At 38.1% G+C, this 20,020-nt stretch overlaps 1 protein-coding gene across 15 annotated transcripts in view; it reads right to left on the minus strand.

The window, feature by feature from the left end:
- col12a1a (collagen, type XII, alpha 1a) overlaps positions 1-20,020 on the minus strand; it is a 195,770-nt gene that overhangs the window by 16,947 nt on the left and 158,803 nt on the right. For all 15 annotated transcript variants that reach the window (XM_073927625.1, XM_073927624.1, XM_073927627.1 and 12 more), the window contains 8 exons: positions 14,974-15,132; positions 14,608-14,685; positions 7,713-7,799; positions 4,904-4,957; positions 4,322-4,417; positions 2,645-2,698; positions 1,872-1,925; positions 1,631-1,684 (listed from right to left, as the gene is read on the minus strand). In XM_073927625.1, coding sequence (XP_073783726.1) covers positions 1,631-1,684; positions 1,872-1,925; positions 2,645-2,698; positions 4,322-4,417; positions 4,904-4,957; positions 7,713-7,799; positions 14,608-14,685; positions 14,974-15,132 — 636 coding nt within the window. The remainder of the gene's footprint in view (positions 1-1,630; positions 1,685-1,871; positions 1,926-2,644; positions 2,699-4,321; positions 4,418-4,903; positions 4,958-7,712; positions 7,800-14,607; positions 14,686-14,973; positions 15,133-20,020) is intronic.

Below are 20,020 nucleotides of genomic sequence, written 5' to 3' on the forward strand. Positions count from 1 at the left end.
AGTGGGAGGAATTACACCGCAAGTAGGTTGGGTGACCTCCAAGTGGGAGGGACTCAAACCGCAAGTAGGTTGGGTTTATTAGGTTACTGTGAGGTTGGGTTTAGGGTTGGATTTAGGTGTAGACGTTAATAAAACACAACAGGTTACTATGAGGTTGGGTTTAGGGTTAGGGTTAGGTGTACAAATTCATAAAGCACAACATTCAAGTCTAAATACAACTAAATAAGGTTTGCCCAGCCCACTTGGAGCTCCAAGACCCACCCACTTGGAGCTGGCTCCGTTTATACCCTTCTCGGCAGAAGGGCTGCCGAAATCACTTCGGACCCCTCACACCCAGCACACTGCCTCTTTGAACTTTTACCTTCTGGTCGACGCTACAGAGCACTGCGCAACAGAACAGCCCGACACAGAAACAGTTTCTTCCCTTCGGCAATTCATCTTATGAACACTTGATGATAATAATTGTGTAACCAACAACTTGCCATACACTTTTATACACATATACACTTATTTAACAACACACTTTATATGCCATTTTGCACATAACAGCTGCACATATAACATTGTATATAGTAATATAGCTCTACATGCACTTGTCTATTTGTATATTTGCATTCACTGCTTACTGCTTTTTTATATATTTATTATCTGTTTTTTTTTTTGGTCCTGTTGCACTGTAGAAGCTCTGTCTTGAAAACAAATTCCTCGTATGCGCGAACATACCTGGGAACGAAGGTCTTTCTGATTCTGATTAGCTAATGCTTGACTATAATAGCAGGTTTGGCATGCTGTCCCAGGTGAGCCCAAGACTCCCGCCTAGTCAATGAGCATTAGGAGGGATACGAGATCAGGTGCAGTAGTCCTCGATAACTTCCCAAGAATAGACCGTCAACTGCGCCAGTATGCATGTGTTAGGTGCTTGTGACTTTAACTTGTGTTACATGTCTTTAGACTGTGGGAGGAAACCGGAATTCTCAGGGGAAACCGGAGTTCTCAGGGGAAACCTACGCGAACACGGGGAGAACATGAAAACTCCACACAGAACGTGCCGACTGGCTCAGCTAGGGTTTGAACCAACAACCTTCTTGCTGTGGGGCGACAGTGCTAGCCACTGAGCTACCCTTTCGCCCGATCCTAGAATGAAAAGATGGATGAATGGGGGGGGGGGGGGGGGTTTCCAAAACAAAGATGAAGAATGAAGTTTAGGCTGGATATTTATGTTAAATTTGGAATGACCCCATTGGCTAGCTAGTGATTAGTGATAAGGACCAGCTGCAGTCAATCCTATCACATGCTCCTCTCGAAATTATATACAGTATAAAGCACAAACACATATAACCCAACATTTAATAAAGTAGATTTTAAAAGTAGATATCAAAACCTTTCAAAGTTTTTATCAAAAGCTTTCACCCATTCTTTTCTTCTTTTTTGATCCCCTTCAAATGTTGACAACTGTATAATAATTGAACAAAGACTTATTTAAATGTTTCAAATTATATTGTGATGTTTTTATTTTTCCCTCATGTTCTTGTAGTTTGTGAAAGAATAAAAATCAGGCCAGGAAATTAAACACACGGTCTATTTCAGATATTCTCACACTCATCGTCAGATATTCAAAAGATTTTCATACCATTGGTCCCGATGGACCTCTTGGTCCAGATGGGCCTTCACTTCCTGGTGGACCCTGAACAAAAACACATGCTGTCAGGAACTGTACAAGACACTCAGCTAAAAGCATTAGCAAAGATTCCTTCAATATGGAAGAAGTTTAAACAGGTCCTCCAAAAGACGCAACTCAATCTATTAGACTGACAAGACCAGAGACAAATGAGATAACAAAGCTAAAAGTGAAAACATGCTAGTGTTCTTACTCTTGCTCCAGCGGGTCCAACAGGGCCGAGTGGACCTGCAGCGCCAACCGGGCCCTTGGAAAAAGGGAAAAATACATCATGTCACTCATCATGCCTGTGGATTTTGTATCATTCAACATTTTAGCTGTTTGTGAATCAAACCTGAGTAATTTACCGTTAGGGTATGACTACATTCAACCTTTCCGTTGAAGGGAAGGAAGGGTTTTCTAAATGGAAAAATAAACTACTTGCGAAGTGAGTGATGCCTTCATCATGTACAGAAATAAGTATTGGTGTTTCTGTTCGTCTATTTCTTTTGGAAGTCCACAATAAAATGACGTTATGATGAGGATGTTAGCAATCATTCTCCATTTAGTGAAGATGTGTGTTTTAAAAGCACTTAAAGGGAGAGTTCCTCCAAAAATGAACATTTCCTCATTTACTCGCACTCAAGGGGTTCTAAACCTTTATGAGTTTCTTCTGTTGAACGCAAAACAAGATATTAGAAAAAATGCTGGAGAAAATCAGCCATTGACATCAATAGCAGGAAACAAAAATACCATGGCCGTCAAGGCATTCTTCGTTATACCTTCCTTTGTGTTTCACGGAAGAAAGAAACTCATACAAGTTATAGAGTAAACTAAGACTATGAGTAACTTATTTTTGGGTGAACTGTCCCTTTAAGCATATATCCAGTCATAAAGCCATTTAACTGAATAACACTCTGAATCTCCTGTAAACGGACCCTAATTTGCCAATCATTTCACAAGGCGCACAAACAGAATAGCACTTACTCTCTGTCCAGGTAAACCTGAGTCACCGGGGTCTCCCTTAGGTCCCGGTCGCCCCTGAGAACAGAAGAAATGAAGCAGTTATTTACACTTGTTCCTCTGTTACGTGACATTGACAGCAATTTTGAATGGAAAAAAAAAATGGGTGCAAAACGCTTAGTCATAAATCAGGCTTGCGCTATGTATTACTGGAGCCAGTCAGGGCCAGCAAAGTTAATTGCTAACATAAAATTAAAATTAATTAATAACATAAAAAGCAATTATAAATAAGCAACTACTGTAGTTTTAAACAAACTAGAAACCTGCACCTTATATTATATATATATATATATATATATATATATATATATATATATATATATATATATATATATATATTCATTTACTTTCCTTTGGCTTAGTCCCATTTTTTTCAGGGTTCATTTACTCAGCGGATGGACTTCCAGCTGCAACCAAGTACAGGGAAACACCCATACACTCTCACATTCACTCATACACTACAGCCAATCTTGTTTACCTAGTTTACCTATAGCGCATGTCTTTGGACTGTGGGGTAAAACCAGAGCACCTGGAGAAAACCCACACTAACACGAGAACATGCAAACTCTACACAGATATTTTAACTGACCCAGCTGGAACTCGACCCAGCAAGATGTAAAACGTGTTATTTCAATATTATTTATATGATGTTATAGAATTTATTTTTGCTACTTAACTTTTTATTTCTATATAGCTTTACTTTTTCGGTTTTCATTTGATTCATTGTAGTACTTATCAAAGCAATCATTCAGAATGTTTAAGGTTTTTCATTTAATATTGGCTGCTGTATTTCAATTAAAATGCTAAATAAATAAATCAAATCAGAAACTTTCCAACCAAATTCAATATTTTGATGTAAAATTCGGTCAGACCAGCCTGATCTCAAGAGAAAATGTAAGTATTTTACCTTTTGCCAGTTTAGTGGCTAATTCGTACGAATTAGTACGAGTTCAGTCGTACGAAATTGTATGATTTTAAAAAGGAGGCGTGGCACCTAACCCCACCCCTAACCCCAATCGTCATTGGGGAGGAGCAAGTCGTACTAAATTGTACCAATTAGATCATACGAATTAGCAACTAAATCTAAAAGTTACGAATTGCCATGAGATTGTGTTGGTCAGACAAACTTTTTGTATGTAAAACAGAAAGTTCAGTCCAAAACTTTTACCTGCATTTTATGCACTTTCTTTCTAAGCTTGTTTTATGTCTTATCTAATAGTTTTTCTATTTAAGTTCATTCATCTACTTTCTCATTTTATTTCGGCTGCATTTCAAATAAAACTAAGGTTTTTAATAGTGTTAGTTAACTACAACATCTGCTTTTGATCACCATTTCAGCCTTAAAGAGACAGTTCAATCCAAAGTTGGATCTCTCTCATCATTTACTCTCCCTACACTTCTTCATTGTTACTTCCGTTGAACACAAAAGAAGATGCTGGTCTTCATTCCTCAAAAAATGTGTGTTCAACAGAATAAAAAGCTTCAAGTTTTAAAACCACATGAGGGAGAGTAAATGATGAAGTCATTTTCATTTTAGGGTGAGCTGTCCCTTTAAGGAAAACATAACATTTACTAATTATACTCTATTACTGTCAAATCAAGATATTAATGGTCATGGAGAAAGGTCTGTGCTTTTCTTACTGGTTCTCCGGGAAGGGATAGTCCATTGGGGCCCTGTGGACCCGGTGGCCCCATCTGCCCTGGCAGACCCTGCTCTCCACGTGGACCCATTGGACCCTGGAATAAAAGCATCAAAATACATTGAGTTGAACCACTCCAGAAACTGATGGAGGAACATTTACATTCATTCATCCATTTTTCTTCGGCTTAGTCTCTATTTTAGAGGTCACCACAGTGGAATGAGCCGTCAACTATTCCAGCATATGTTTTTTTCCAGCATATGCCCCATATGCATATGCCCCATATGCCCTTTCAGCCACAACCCTATACACACTCATTCACACACTCTTACACTATGGCCAATTTAATTTGTTCAATTCACCTATAACGCATGTCTTTGGACTGTGGGGGAAACCGGAGCACCCGGAGGAAGCCCACACCAACATGGGGAGAACATGCAAACTGCATACAGAAATGCCAGCGACTCGAACCAGGGACCTTCTTGCTGTGAGGCAATAGTGCTAACCTCTGAGCCACCATATCGTCACATCTACATTTACCAAATTTTCAAGCCACTGAAACACTAGATATGGACAATCTTACCGTAGGACCAGACTCTCCTCTCTCGCCTCGTGGGCCTTTTGTACCAGGACTGCCCTGGAAAAGCAAACAATAAAGCATTCTTATTGACTGAGAAACTCTTCTTTTTAAGAAAGGCATTTAATGCGCTTCACTTCTGCTTTCTAGTGATGGGAAGTTAAGATCATTCTACATATTGAGTCTAATTCAGTGAGATGAATGAACTTTTTAATTTGAGAAAATAGAATGAAATTTTTACGAGTTTCCTCCCAAACACTTCTACAACCAGCCCAAATGTTGAGCACACTATAAGCAAGTCAGAACCGTAATGCTATAAGGAAGAGAAAAGAATCATGCATTGTTTACATGGGTCTTTTGTCTATAATTAACTTAGATCAGGCGTGACCAACCCTGTTCCTGGAGATCGACCTTCCTGCAGATTTCAGTGCAACCTATATTAAAACACACCTGCCTGTAATTATCAAGTGCTGTTCAGGTCCTAATTAATTGGTTCAGGTGTGTTTGATCAGGGTTGGAGCTTAACTTTGCAGAAAGGTCGATCTCCAGGAACAGGGTTGAGCACCACTGCCTTAGATTATCGGACTGGTCTCCAAGTTTGAGTCGTTTGTTGTTCACATGATCCATAAATTTAACCAACACATGCAATCTGAGCTGGAAAGAATTCACCTTTCATGTCTTCATTTTTTTGAGTCGTTGGTTCATCATCTGACAACATCATATAAGCTACATAACCAGCCTGATCTCACGAGGAAACGTAAGTATTTTAAGTTTTGTCAATTTAGTGGCGATTGTACGAATTAGAATCGTACAAAATCAAAACGTCACAAATTGCTGTGAGATTGCGTTGATATAACTTATGCAGTCTGATCCTTCACTTATTCGTTCCAGTCTCGAGTCATCAAACAGGTTTTGAGTCAAACGTGAAACTCTAAGGGCCTTATCATACACCCGGCGCAAGGCGCAACGCAATTGTTGTTTGCTATGGCACGACACAACTGACTCTTAAAGGGAATGGGAGATGAGACTCTGATTGGTTTATTCTCAAAACACACCTATAACTCATTAAGAGAATAAGCTCAACCCTGTTAGACCATGCGCCATGGCGCAAAGCAGATTTTTCAGTCCTAAAAATAGCAGAAGTAAATAACTGACATGCCCTTAATGCTTTTGCGCCCTGCGCTTTGTACTTTGCACCTAGATCGTCAAAATAGAGCCCTAAATGTAATTAAAGTGGCTAGTTCATGTCCATTATACAAATAAAGTTTTAAAAATAAGGAAATGAGACACATACGTTATGATAAAAATAATAATGCACCTATTTAAAAAGAGGATATGGGTTCATTTACTCATTTCTATATCCAATCTTGCTGTAAAGTCACATGAAAAGAACTAATGACGCAAACTCAAAGACTCAAAAGATAAAGGCTGCGTCTAAAGTCGCATACTTCCCAAATATTTAGTACTCTTAAAACAGTATGTGAGCCAATTAGTATATCAGAATACATAGTATTAGAAAAACAGTGCGAGAAGTACCTGGATGACCTACTACTTTTGGCAATATTCTGAAGTGCGCATGCGATGAATGATACAATAACCCATGATTCCATGCGAGAGAATTAATGAATGTTACTTAAGTGACAACGCTGATACGGGTAGGTCACATGATAATGACAAATGGCTGATGTAGCATGTCCTAGTTTAACTCATACTAACATTCATACTATATATAGTGGGTGACAATTCAAAATAACCGTTTACGCTGCGTGTGGCACCAAGGCGGTAATAAGGGATTAGGAGCGTGTTTTTAGGTGTAATAGCAGTTTGTGACTATGCCAGGGGGCAGAAAAGGACGAATGTGAACGGACAGAAATATACAGTAGCTGTAAATACCCTGCTACTTGTAAATAAAAATGAAATAACTAAATAAATCATTGTAATTCCTTCATTAATCATTAAAAACTTTAACATCAACGCACTTTTCTAATAGTCGTATGGTAAATTCAAATGTAGAACCTACATGAGTAGTATGCGATTTCCAACGCAGCTCAAATCTTTTTTCGGCTGTAACTGCAAACCATTGACTAAAGTCTTTAACATGAACAATTAATCACTCAAACTTGACAGAAGACTTAAAAAAGGGCCTAATCTCCTCCCCCTCCTGTGCAATGTGTGCATGCAGGAATGAACCAATCACTCCCTCAGAAGACTCATCGTTCCTGAGTCATATTAAAGATTCGTTTAAAATGAATAAATCGTTTAAGGACCCATCAGTACTGTTTTTGAGCTCAGTGACAGCTAAAAAAATGACATTTACCATTTATTCACACCCAAGTGGCTCTAAACTGCATTCTTTCTTCTGTTGAAGAATACTTCTGTAGTACTTGTGTTCCAACTATGGAAGTTAATGGCTGCCTATTGCAAAGATTCTTCAGAAAAATCTTGTTTTGAATTCAACAGAAGAAAGAAACTCGTGAAAGTTTAGAACCACTTGAGTGTGAATGTTCATTTATGGGTGAACTGTCTCTTTAAGTGAAGTTTATGAGTCAGACGCTGGTCGTCATCTCACACTGTGCTGTTAATATTGGTAATCCCAGATGTTCAATCCACACATAATCATGTAGAGAAAAGAGGCATCTTAATCATATTCCCACGCTTGATGTAAAGAGCAGGAGTGGAATTACAGCACCGGGGGTTTGGGGAAAATATCCCAGCATCCCTGAACTCTGGGCCCCTTTACGTGGTCATCATCATCAGAGCGTGATTTGATGAATTCAGGGACTAGAGAACTGTGCTGGGACTTTGATGATCTTACTTGAGGACCCGCTGGGCCTGGAGGACCAACACTGTCCTGAGCACATGTGCAGGAGTGAGGAAGAGCAGGACACTTGGCTTCATCTCGCTGTAAAAAACACACACACACAATTGTATTAAACAATCTGAAACATTCTAGCACTAAACAGTTCGTTTAAAAAATATATATATGAAGAAAAGATAAATACACTATAAAAATTTAATACACAAACTTTCATAGTCAACTGAACTTACATCAATCAAACAGACGTTAAAAATCAAGTTAAAATTTGCATAATTTAAAAAGTAAGTTTAAACCAAATTGCGTAAGTTAAAGCTTAAATGGTCACGAAACACCAAAACACATGTTTTGAGCTGTTTACAGTCGTATATGTGTCCCACACTGCTAAAAACACTATTAGGACATATATATCTCACAAAAATGGGAAAATTGATTGTTTTTGCGTTATTTCGAGCAAATTTGTACTTCCGGTTTGAAACTAATTTTTGAAACTGCGTCACGGCCATGAGATCTTAGCTTGTATTCCAGCGTGTGGACTGGACGGCTGTACCCTGGAGTACCTTATTAGGTCACTGAGTGTGTTGCATTCATTCATGAGTAAGACTTGGTTCAAACCAATCAGCGCGCTCTATTGTGCAACTTCATTAATATGCATGATAGCTTTGAAGACTGTTTTTATCTGTTAAAGTGTTCAGATGGCAGAGAGACGACAGGTTGTGTTGCCAAACGGGGAAACAAGAATTATTTAGAGATACGGGTCGTCAGTGTTGCTTTTATAATTTGCTGCAGTGAAGGTTTGGTTTTCATTTTCCTTCTATGAGAGCGCAGCTGGACTCACGTGTGGATTACAGTGCACGCTACGCGTGGCAGAAATACGTGTCTAAGGGACATTGTTTGCCCGAGAGCTTTTCTCATCTGGAAATGGTAAAATCTGGATTTGTCTCTCGTCTCCTTTTAATAAAGACGCAGCTCCAGTTGGTGTTGATTGTCCTGTCTCTATAGATTTTGTAAGTGAGCGATTAGTGGTCTTTATTTGTTTATTCGGAGGCAAAGTTAGTTCGTATTGTCAACAGTACTCTTTCAGTGTTTAAAGACAGACCTTAGTCAAATGATTTCTAGGTTAATAAAGTTTACCGTACGTTATCATCGCTACAATATTAGGGACTAATAAATCTGCTGTAAATGATGCTCTCCGAGTGTAAACATGTTAGCACCACAATCAAACTTACCGTCATGTAGGATTTTCACTGCATTTTGTGACAGGAATAACACACACGGCTTTCTGACGCTACCTACCAAGTGCATCTAGTTACCGAAAAATGCGGAGGGTTTTCTTCTCTCATTCGCCGTGCGGTAACAAACATTGCATGAAAAATACATGCTTGTAGCAATTCCTTGAATCAAATATCTTGTTAGTCTTGAGGGGCATAAATGAAATTCCTGAATGAAAGAGCCAAACTGCAGTTAAAGTCCGCCATTTAATAATTTGTCAAATATTTCGATTACTGAGGCCCATGTAAAAACAGTCACTGTCTTTCTCCCCTGCGTCTGTGTGTTTCTTTAGCCTCTGTGAAAATCAGCGCATGCCCAAACTGACACTCCCATTTTTACACAAGTTTTTACGAACCTTTCCCTCTTTCCCTCCTCCAACACTCCCCCCTAAACAGAGCTGGACACGCCCACTTTCCTGACTTTTTCCAAACTAGAGGTGTGAAAAAACCCTGCTGAGACAGAGGGGGTTTCATGGCCCTTTAACAGAATCTGCAATTTGCTATATTACATTTTTTTGTTAATAAATAAGTACTAAATTAATAATTATTATTAAATAGGCACTTATTTAGTAATAAAAAAGTAAATCTAGATACCATAGTTGCCTTTGAAATCATAACTTGCACTGTTTTACAGTATACGTCTACCTGCTCTACTGGACTGAAGTATGCGCACACTCCCTACTAATGAGCGGCTTTGGCTAAGCCCTTTAATTCCAGTCAAGACAAATGTTAAAGGAACAGTTCACCCAAAAAACTCAAATCCAAATGTTCCATGGAAAACAGAATGTTTCACAGGTTTGGAAATATTTTTGGGGGTGAACACATGGTTTTTGAACATCTCTGAGATATTGCTATGGAGGCTGGGTTTCCATTACCATGTTAATGCGCATTTTAAAGAACTGTATGATAAACGAGTTAGTGCAAATGGCAAATTTAAAAAAAAAGTACTCATTTCTTAAAGTGGCTTTGTGCAAAAAAGGATTTGTAAATAATGTGAGATGAAAAATCTCATTTGACAAATAAACTGACATAGCAAACAGTACACACACACACACACACACACACACACACACACACACACACACACACGTGACTCTATTACACTTGATTTACTTTGATTTGACTAACACCTAATTATTTATTATGCCAATGGTGTGGGTTTAATGTGTGTGTGTTGTGTGGATGTCTGTGTGTTTTGATCATATATAGCTGAAAAAAGTGATTTTCCAAAGGAAATAAAAATGACTTTTCTCTAGAAAACATTACTTCAGCATTTCAAGTTCTGAGTCAGTGTGTTACTTTTGTATTTATTTGTGAGTTTGTAAAAGTAAAGCTAAAAAAAAAAAAGATAATTAGGCTTTTTTTCTTTTAAACTATATATTACATGAAGATATAACTAGGGTTTGAAGACAGCATTGTACTTTATGTAATTTCTTTGGAGGTTCAGTCCAGTTATGTTGACATTTCTTTTTATTTATTGGTAAACTAATATAAAATATGTGACTGGACCACAAAATTAGTCATAAATGACTTAAAAAAAAATAAAATAATTCTATTATTTATAATAGATTCTACATTACATGAGATCTAAATACGCTTTCAACTGATGTTTGGACAATTTCACAACAAATTGAAGGTCTGGAATTTAAGGGAAAAAAATATCAGCAATTTTTAAACTATCTTCATTGAACATGATATTTACTTTATATTCTAATAATTGTTGGCATTAAAAAATCTATATATTTCACCCACACAAAGTATTTTGGAACAAAACCCTTTAGTCCAGTCACATATTACATAGCATTATAAATACAAAAAACGAATGTCATCATTTTATATATATATATATATATATATATATATATATATATATATACACACACACACACACACACACACACACACCCACACACACACACACACACACACACACACACACATACAGAACAGTTGAAGTCAGAATTATTAACCCTCCTTTGAATTTTTCTTCTTTTTTAAATATTTCCTAATTGATGTTTAACAGAGCAGGGACATTTTCACAGTATGTCTGATAATATTTTTTCCTCTGAAGAAAGTCTTATTTGCTTTATTTCGGCTGGAATAAAAGCAGTTTTTAATTTTTTAAACACCATTTTAAGGGCAAAATTATTAGCCTCTTAAAGCTATTTGTTTTTCGATGGTCTACAGAACAAACAATATGTTAAATATATGTATATATGTTAATAATATTTTATGCATATTTGGTTCTCAAAACTATATATATAGTGTTAAGAAACATATATGCATAAAATATTATTTAAAAAGTGTAAAATAAGTATTTAAACTCATCATATTTGTAAATATCTTTTTACTTTTGAATATGTTAAATAACACTGCAATTGCCATCAATGCAAACACAACATATATAACAAAAATTTGCAGATTATGTTGCCAATCATTGATATTTATTTAGGTTTTATATTAATTTCAGTAATATTATTGAATAATATGTACTGTACAGTACAGCTTTTAAAGTACTGTTTTTTTTTTGTATTTTAGTACACCTATTATATGGTAGACTTAATTTGATTGCCAAACAAGTGGATCTACAGTACTTACAGTGTAATTAATTACAATTGTAAAACCTTTTATATTTTTATTTCACATGTTAAGTTTAGTTAATTTTTAGTTAACTATAAATCATTGTGAAAGTCATTCCAAAATATATGTTTTTTTTTTATTTCACAAAATTCTGCACAAAAAAGCAAAACACGTGGATCTAATTACATATTCATTGTAAAAAAATTTTTTTTTACAAAGTTATGTTTTTTTATTTCACATGTTAAGTTTCTAGCTACTATACTCTCAAAATCATTACACATTTAATTTTTGTGCTGGAAAAGCAACAAAAACTGCCTTTAGAATCTGTCTGGCCCATGCTCATTAATGACATCATCTCAAATCTGCGGTAATGTGTTATTTTAGGAAGAGTAACCTTTGAACTGAGCACCTTTCAGCGCTTTAGAGCAAAACGATGACAAACTGCAGGGAAGGGACTGACCAGTGATTCATTAAGGAGAAGGTCAATCGCCATGAAAAGGGAAATCCTACTGAAACACAACAGGGAATTGCTGCAACGCCTGACGGCTGTATTTAAAGGGCCATGAAACCCCCTTGTTTCAGCAGGGTGTTTTCACACCTCTACTTTGGAAAAAGTCAGAAAGGTGGGCGTGTCCAGCTCTGTTTAGGGGGGAGTGTCGGAGGAACTAAAGTGGGAGGGTGTGGGAGTGTCTATTTGGGCACGCGCGAGTTTCAGAGTCAAATTACACACACACAGGAGAAAGTGATGGTGTTTAACCTACAGTACATGGACATCTGTAGTGGAATTATTTGCCAGATTATTAAATGTTGAACTTTAACTGCAGTTTGGCTCTTTCATTCAGGGAATTCATTCATGCCCCTCCCGACAAACGTAATATTTGATTCGAGGAGCTGCTCTAAGCGTGTATTTTTCATGTAATGTTTGATACCGCACGGCGAATGAGAGAAAAAAAAACCTCCGCATTTCCCGGAAACTTAGATCCACACGGCAGGTAGTGTCAGAAAGCCGCGTGTGTTATTCCGGTCACTAAATGCGGTAAAAACCCTACACGAGGTTAAAGTTTGGTTGTGGTCCTAACATGTTACGGTGCAATAGTTAACTTAGTTCGATACGAACAAACTGAATAAACAAAGAGCACTGGTCGCTCACTTACCAAATCTGTAGAGACAGGACAATCACCAGCAACTAGAGCCGCGTCTTTATGAAGAGAAGACTACAAGCGAATCCAGATCTCAGCGTTTGCAGATGAGAACAGCTCTTAGGTAAACAATAATCCTCCTTAGACACATAAGTTATTGTTGTCGAGCGTCGCGTACACTGTTAATCTACACGTGACTCCAGATGAGCTCTCACAGAGAGAAAATGAAAACGAAACTTAACGGCAGCAAACTATAAAAGCAACACTTCAGGCTTGTTTTGCCAACACAATGTGGCGTCTCTGTCGTGTAAACACAGTAATGAATATTAATGAAGTTGCACAATAGAGCGCGCTGATTGGTTTGAACCAAGCCTTACTCATGCATTAATGCAGCACACTGTAAGACGTAATAAGACTCACTCTGGCATAGACGCCCAGTCTGCACGCTGGAATACACGCTATTATGTCATGACCGTGACGCAGCTTCAAAAATTCATTTCAAACCGGAAGTACGAATTTGCTTGAAATAACGCAAAAACAACCAATTTACACTTTTTTGTGAAATATAGGTGTCCTAATAGTGTTTTTAGCAGTGTGGGACACATATACCACTGTCAACAGCTCAAAACATGTGTTTTGGTGTTTCGTGATCCTTTAAGGGAAGGATCGTTACCCTTCTCTGATTACAAGAACCTTTTGAAGTGAATGAGCTTTTCTTTGCGGGGGTGAAGAGTGCTTTTACTGAAAGCCACCAAGGAATTGAACAGTCAGTTGACAAAAACACAGCTGCCTCATTTATTCATTCATTTTCTTTTCGGCTTAGTCCCTTTATTAATCTGGGGTTGCCCCTGTGGAATGAACCACCAACTAATCCATGCCCTTCCAGCTGCAACCTATTTCTGGGAAACATCCATACACACTCATTCACACTCCGGACAATTTAGCCTACCCGATTCACCTGTACCGCATGTCTTTGGACTGTGGGGGAAACCGGAGCACCCGGAGGAAACTTACGTGAACGCGGAGAGAACATGCACACTCACCACAGAAACGCTAACAGGCCCAGCCGAGTCTCGAACCAGCGACCTTCTTGCTTTGAGGCGACAGCATTACCTACTGCACCACCGCGTCACCCTGCCTCATTTAGTTCAGTTAAAATTTAGCAGACTTTGTTTGGTTTTTGGTTGGTTTGTATGAGCAGGTGTGAAAGCGGCAATCATACTTGGGTGCACATCAAAACACCATATCGAGACCAGCTTGAAGAGGTGTTCTCAATAGGTTTTCAAACGAACCCTGGACTGGCCCAAATGCAAAAGGTACTAGTGCTTTTTTAGACTAAACCAGCTGCAGTAGTCAGCTGCTATGTAATTTCTTGAATAGGGATGCAATGAGGCCGAGGCAGTGGCGCAGTAGGTAGTGCTGTCGCCTCACAGCAAAAAGGTCGCTGGTTCGAACCTCGGCTCAGTTGGCATTTCTGTGTGGAGTTTGCATGTTCTCCCTGCCTTCGTGTGGGTTTCCTCCGGGTGCTCTGGTTTCCCCCACAGTCCAAAGACATGTGGTACAGGTGAGCTGGGCAGGCTAAATTGTCCATAGTGTATGAGTGTGTGGATGTTTCCCAGAGATGGGTTGCGGCTGGAAGGGCATCCGCTGCGTAAAAAAAAAAAAAACTTGTTGGATGAGTTGGCGGTTCATTCCGCTGTGGTGACCCTGGATTACTAAAGGGACCAAGCCGACAAGAAAATGAATGAATGAGGGATGCAATGATTTACCATTTTCCACATGGGCCACATAAGGCTCACATTCAGATTTCATTTTGCCATAAGTGCCTTAAATGGCCCATATACGAATTGGAATCTTTGGTGTGAACAGGGCCTAAGATGATATTTATGTACAATCTCTACTTACCATTGCTGGAATATCACAACATTTGTCTCGACTTGTCCAGCCCAAACTGCAGACAATATCAAACATCTGGAGCTGGAACTGAGGAAGAGAAGAGAAAAAAAAGGAACGTGAACACAAACGGATGTTACAGATGGCTCGCATTGAGCGGCGGGACTTGGAAGTACACAAAAAAACATGCCCACATTTACAAGAGTGAAAAGCAATACAGACGGAATCGAATCCGTCCAGGCATGAACGGGTGGGAGGAAACACGCTTGATTGAGTATGAAGGGACAAAGAGAATGGCAGAGTTGATTCATGGGATTAATAGTGTAGTGCGTGTTTAAATCGTTTCTGTATTGAAGGGAATGATCGATCTCTACTTACTGTGGCCGACTGCTTCTTTGAACCGCCAGACTTTGTCATTTTTCCAAGGACTTCGTAGCCATCTGTGGAGACGTTGTTGGCTGCTTTGATCTGTTTCTCAGCCACCTCTTGGCAGTCGATGTTGAGTTTGACATTTTTCGGCGAAATAGAAATGTGAAGCTGCAAAAATAAAAACACATTTATTTAAATACCTTAATAATGCAATCCAACAAGAAGTTCAATTATTATTCTCTAGTAGACTTCTGCAGGTGTTACATTTTCTTTGCTGAAGCGTTAATATATTATATTATTGTAAAAAGCGGTTAGATACTTTATTTTAAAAAAGGGAGTAAACTCGTTAACTTAAAAGCAACAAGTTGACTTTACTTAAAAAGTTAGTAAATACAATGTCACTTGGAACAATTAAGTTACCTTAATTTTTAGAATTATCCACATAATTTGTTTACCTAATTATTTTTAAGGTAATGGGTGTACTCGCTTTTTTGAGGAAAGTCAACTAATTGCTTTAAAAGCAATGGGTTTACTCAATTTTTGAAGTAAAGCAAACTAAAAGGTTGTACGGTATAATCGGCAAAAATTATGTAGTGATTTATTTTATTTAAACATATATATTTAATAAAAAATAAACATGTTTTAATCAAATGAAATCAAAAGGGTTAAGAAGTACAATAGGAAACGGTTCTCATTAGTAAACGTTAGTTAATGCAATACAATCGACAGTTAAAAATATTCATATTATGTTTGTTAAAGTTAATTAAAAAATGTACTATTATATTAATATTTTATATAATATTATATTAATAATTATATTAATATTATATTAATATTATATGTAATATTAATTATTGAGATTTATTAACTAATGCTATCAAACGATTACATTTTATCCAAAATAAAAGTTTGTATTTATTTTGTGTGTGTGTACTCACTCTATAAATATTGCGTATATGTAAATTAAAAATACATAAAATACAAAACCAAAATATTTACATATATATTTATATATAATTAGTATTAAATATACATATATAAATTTTAAATATAAACATTTTCTTTATAATAAATGCGTTTGTAGTTTTCATTTCATTGGTTTTAGTTAAATTAAGTGATGCTTAATACAACCTTGCTGTAACTGATGTTAAAGAGCCCATATTATACATGAAATAGGGTCATATCTTGGTTGTAAGGGTCTCCAACAACAGTCTAATATGCATGCAAGGTCAAAAAACACTTTCATGGTCTTATAATCTGCATTTATTTTTACCTAATTATCCCAGCGACTCCTGTATGAATCGTCCAGTGATTCATTTGTTCCCAAACCCCTCCTTAGCGCGGAGCTAATCTGCGCTGATTGGACCGATGACAGTCTGTCGCGATTGGTCGACTGCCTTCAGTCAGAGAGGGAAATGGCCAATAGCTAATCAGCAATTTAAAAAGTAATCACAGTTCATACACGCTCGATAGTGTAGGCGTGAATTTTAGCTGCCACACTATGGCGAGTGGATAGTGCCACGGATAACCGAACGAAGGAGACAGTCGTGTACTCGCCATACCACACACACACAAAAACACACACACACCTCCGGATGACAACGCTCCCGCTTCCGCCCGCACCCGCCAGGTTTTAGCCTGAGAACCCGCTCCGTTTTCTGCCCGCCGCGCCCGGTCCCGCTAGAGCGGAGAACACAACCAAAAATCACCCAGTATACAGTCCAGACAGCCAAGCTGTCTGTATAGACACATATACACAGCACAAAGCACACAGAGCTCGTTCGTTCGTTCGTTCGCTCTCTCTCGCTCTCTCTCATACGCTCTCTCATACCAAGCAGACTCTCTCTTTCTAATTCGCATAGCAATATCCGTGATATTGCTAGACAGCCCGCTCCCGTCCCAAATTAAACCCGTTACCGACCGCTCCCGCGATTTATTCGGAAATTTATTCCCGCGGCTGTCCCCGCGCCAGATTTCTGCGGCGCGGGAATAAATTTCCGAATAAATCGCGGGAGCAGAACTCTAGCACGGAGCTCCAATAACAAAGCAGCACGCGTCGCGTTTTTAACGTGACTTTGCACGCGATAAGATAATATATCCAGTTAACCTGATACAGTACACGCGGTTACAAGTAACAAATCACAACTAAATACATTTGCAAGCTAGAGTAAACGAGGCAACAACTTTAACCGCACGTACTTACACTAGAGAAATGGAAGAAACCCATCCTGACGTCCATCAGTTACTCTTTACTGATCCTTCCTTTAACAAACTCAGATGAAGTATTCTTTGTAGCATGTAGCTTCCAGAAGTTTCCAACTGCTTGGTTATAATGCTGAGGTTTCATCTTTGGGTAGAGACTCAATATATCCATCTGCAGTGTGACTTCAATCAACCGGCATGTTTGTGTGTGTGTGTGTGTGTTTGTGGGTGTGTGTGTGTCTGGGTTTCTGCGTCAGAGGGTGGGGCCTCAGGTTTGAAATCTCCCGGGTTTGCGCGTGCACGTGAATAACTTGGTTTCGTTCGTACGTCATGGCGAAACACCTAATGAGTCGGTATCAAGGCGACTCGTTCGAAGCACTATGAGTCGACTCTTTTATAGATGAATCAACAGTTTTAAACACTGTATTCTTACAGATTTAAGCCTTAGCTGGATACTTCACTTCACTTAGAGCTGTGTTACACACTACATGGAGGGGAATTTTCAAAAACCCATAATATGGGCTCTTTAAATACAACCCTGCTGCACAGAGTTAACGACCAAAGTCACCGAATTTACTTTAATTTTACATTTAAATTTTTTTATATTGATTTGGCTATAAATAGTCACAACATTTTAAACGTCGTAAGCCAAATTAACATGTGAAATGTTTCAAAATAAAAGTCTTCAAGCATTTGGTGCTGTGATAAACAAAAATCTGAAATATTCTTAAAAAGCACTCTAAAAGTTTAAATAGTAAATAATTATTCCCTGTATTTTGAAGTGCGCACAATATCAATATTGTGCATGTGCGTTATCACGATATATTGAATAATTGCATATCAGCATGCGTCTACTCTCTAGACATGGACATTGTGGGTCAATCTTAACGAATAAGATTCACAAAACTGCACAGTTGACAAAAAACACACAAAAGTCATCCTTTCCAAAACCATTTTCCCATGACAAGATGAACCCCACGGCCCGTAAACTATGTTCAGAGTTTCGCTCTCAACTCTTCCAATAACAGTTGCTGTCCAACTATAATGAGTTTAATTAGTTCATTATGTGAAGACCTGCCGCTTGTTGAACACCAAACGCAAATCTTCATGTCAGCAGATGATATTAACTGGTTTACCAACTGTAATTTCCCCTTTGAGTACACTATGAGGCTCTACATGACGATGCAACCACCAAAATGCTTTTTCCATCCTTTTTCAGGGGGGAACACAGCGTTTTCTTTATGTAGCGTCACCGCACGTCGCTATTATATCATTCTGCGGCTGACCGTCTAATGCGCTCATTCCCCATTCTGAGCTCCTTCAGTCAAAAAGTCTGACCGGCTCATGCATCTGATATTCATACAGATCAGCAGTCTAAAGGAAAGCTCGTATTTCTTGCCGCAATACTGTCAACATCTTTGGCAACCTGCATTAGGCTTCCCGCAAGGGGTCTAAAGTTATGGCTTTCAATTGAATGCTTCAGAAGTTTATCCAAATCAAACTGAATACAATATATTTTAATTTTAAAAGCATATGCGGAGATATGTCTTTGTTCGGCTGCATTTCAGCAGTCCTCCCACTTCTTCTGGCTACTGTTGTTAACCGAATATGCCGGTCATGTAGTTTCATGATACTCTTGTCTAATCTTGTCCCTTGTCAGACTTTCCTTATATATCGATCTGCCTCCATTTTGTAGTTGCATCTTATGTGAAATGTCTAGATTTGAAGCTAAATAAATTACAGAGCAAAAGTTACTGTAACGGCAGCAGTCAATGTGGTAAATTTGACTTCAACATGGCAACCACACGCACAACCAACTGATCGGATTCCTATTCACCTTATTCTCAGCTGTCGAGTGGGCGCTGCCATTTGAATCTTTTTGTCTCGCGACTTCCGGTCACATTCACTTCCATTCATTTTTTGACGTTAACAACTGCTCGTTACGCTGCTTGATGTTGCAATTTAATATTTTCTTATTATATTATGCTAATTGGTCTGTGTAGTCATGCAAACATTTGTTTGTTGAGCAAGTAGTTTGGCTATTTTCTGCCGTTTATTATTCCTAGTCATTTCTCCCATAGGCGACTGAATCGGAAGTTCTAAGACAATCGCGAAAACAGGCGCACTTCCGCATTTTAGAATAAGGTCAATGGAAATGGTTGCATTTTGTTTGCAAGATATCACGGAGAAACAGAGGTAGCTCAAACTCATTGTGAATACATGCCTCAACTTACATGTTTTGTGAAACGTGAAATACATTACTCATGGTACGTTTTGTTTCATGTTTCAGATGACAAATACACTACCTAGAGTACATTTTATTGTACATTTAGATGACAAATACACTAGAGCGTACAGTTTGATTTTCGCGAATCTGAAAAACATTATCTAGGGTATGTTTTGTTGTACGTTTCAAATCACAAAACACACTAGAGGGCGCTGTTTACATTTTTGCGAATCTGAAATACATTACCTAGGGTACATTATGTTGTACGTTTAAAATGACAAACACACTAGAGGGCGCTGTTTACATTTTTGCGAATCTGAAATACAATACTTAGGGTACATTATGTTGTACGTTTAAAATGACAAATACACTAGAGGGCGCTGTTTACATTTTTGCAATTCTGAAATACATTACCTAGGGTACATTATGTTGTACGTTTAAAATGACAAATTTTTAAGGTTTTGTGGTCCAGGTTCACATATTGGTGTCCACATGAATGTACAGGGAAGGTCTTTGCACATTGAGTGCATTTTTGCAAAGGACTAACGAATTTTTAGCATAACAAATAGGAAAAAACGGTTTCGAAAACTTTGCACTTGATATGCAAAGACCTTTAATACAGCAGTG

This window comes from Danio rerio, chromosome 17 (assembly GCF_049306965.1).
Source record: "Danio rerio strain Tuebingen ecotype United States chromosome 17, GRCz12tu, whole genome shotgun sequence".
In the NCBI taxonomy this organism is placed as follows: Eukaryota; Metazoa; Chordata; class Actinopteri; order Cypriniformes; family Danionidae; genus Danio; species Danio rerio.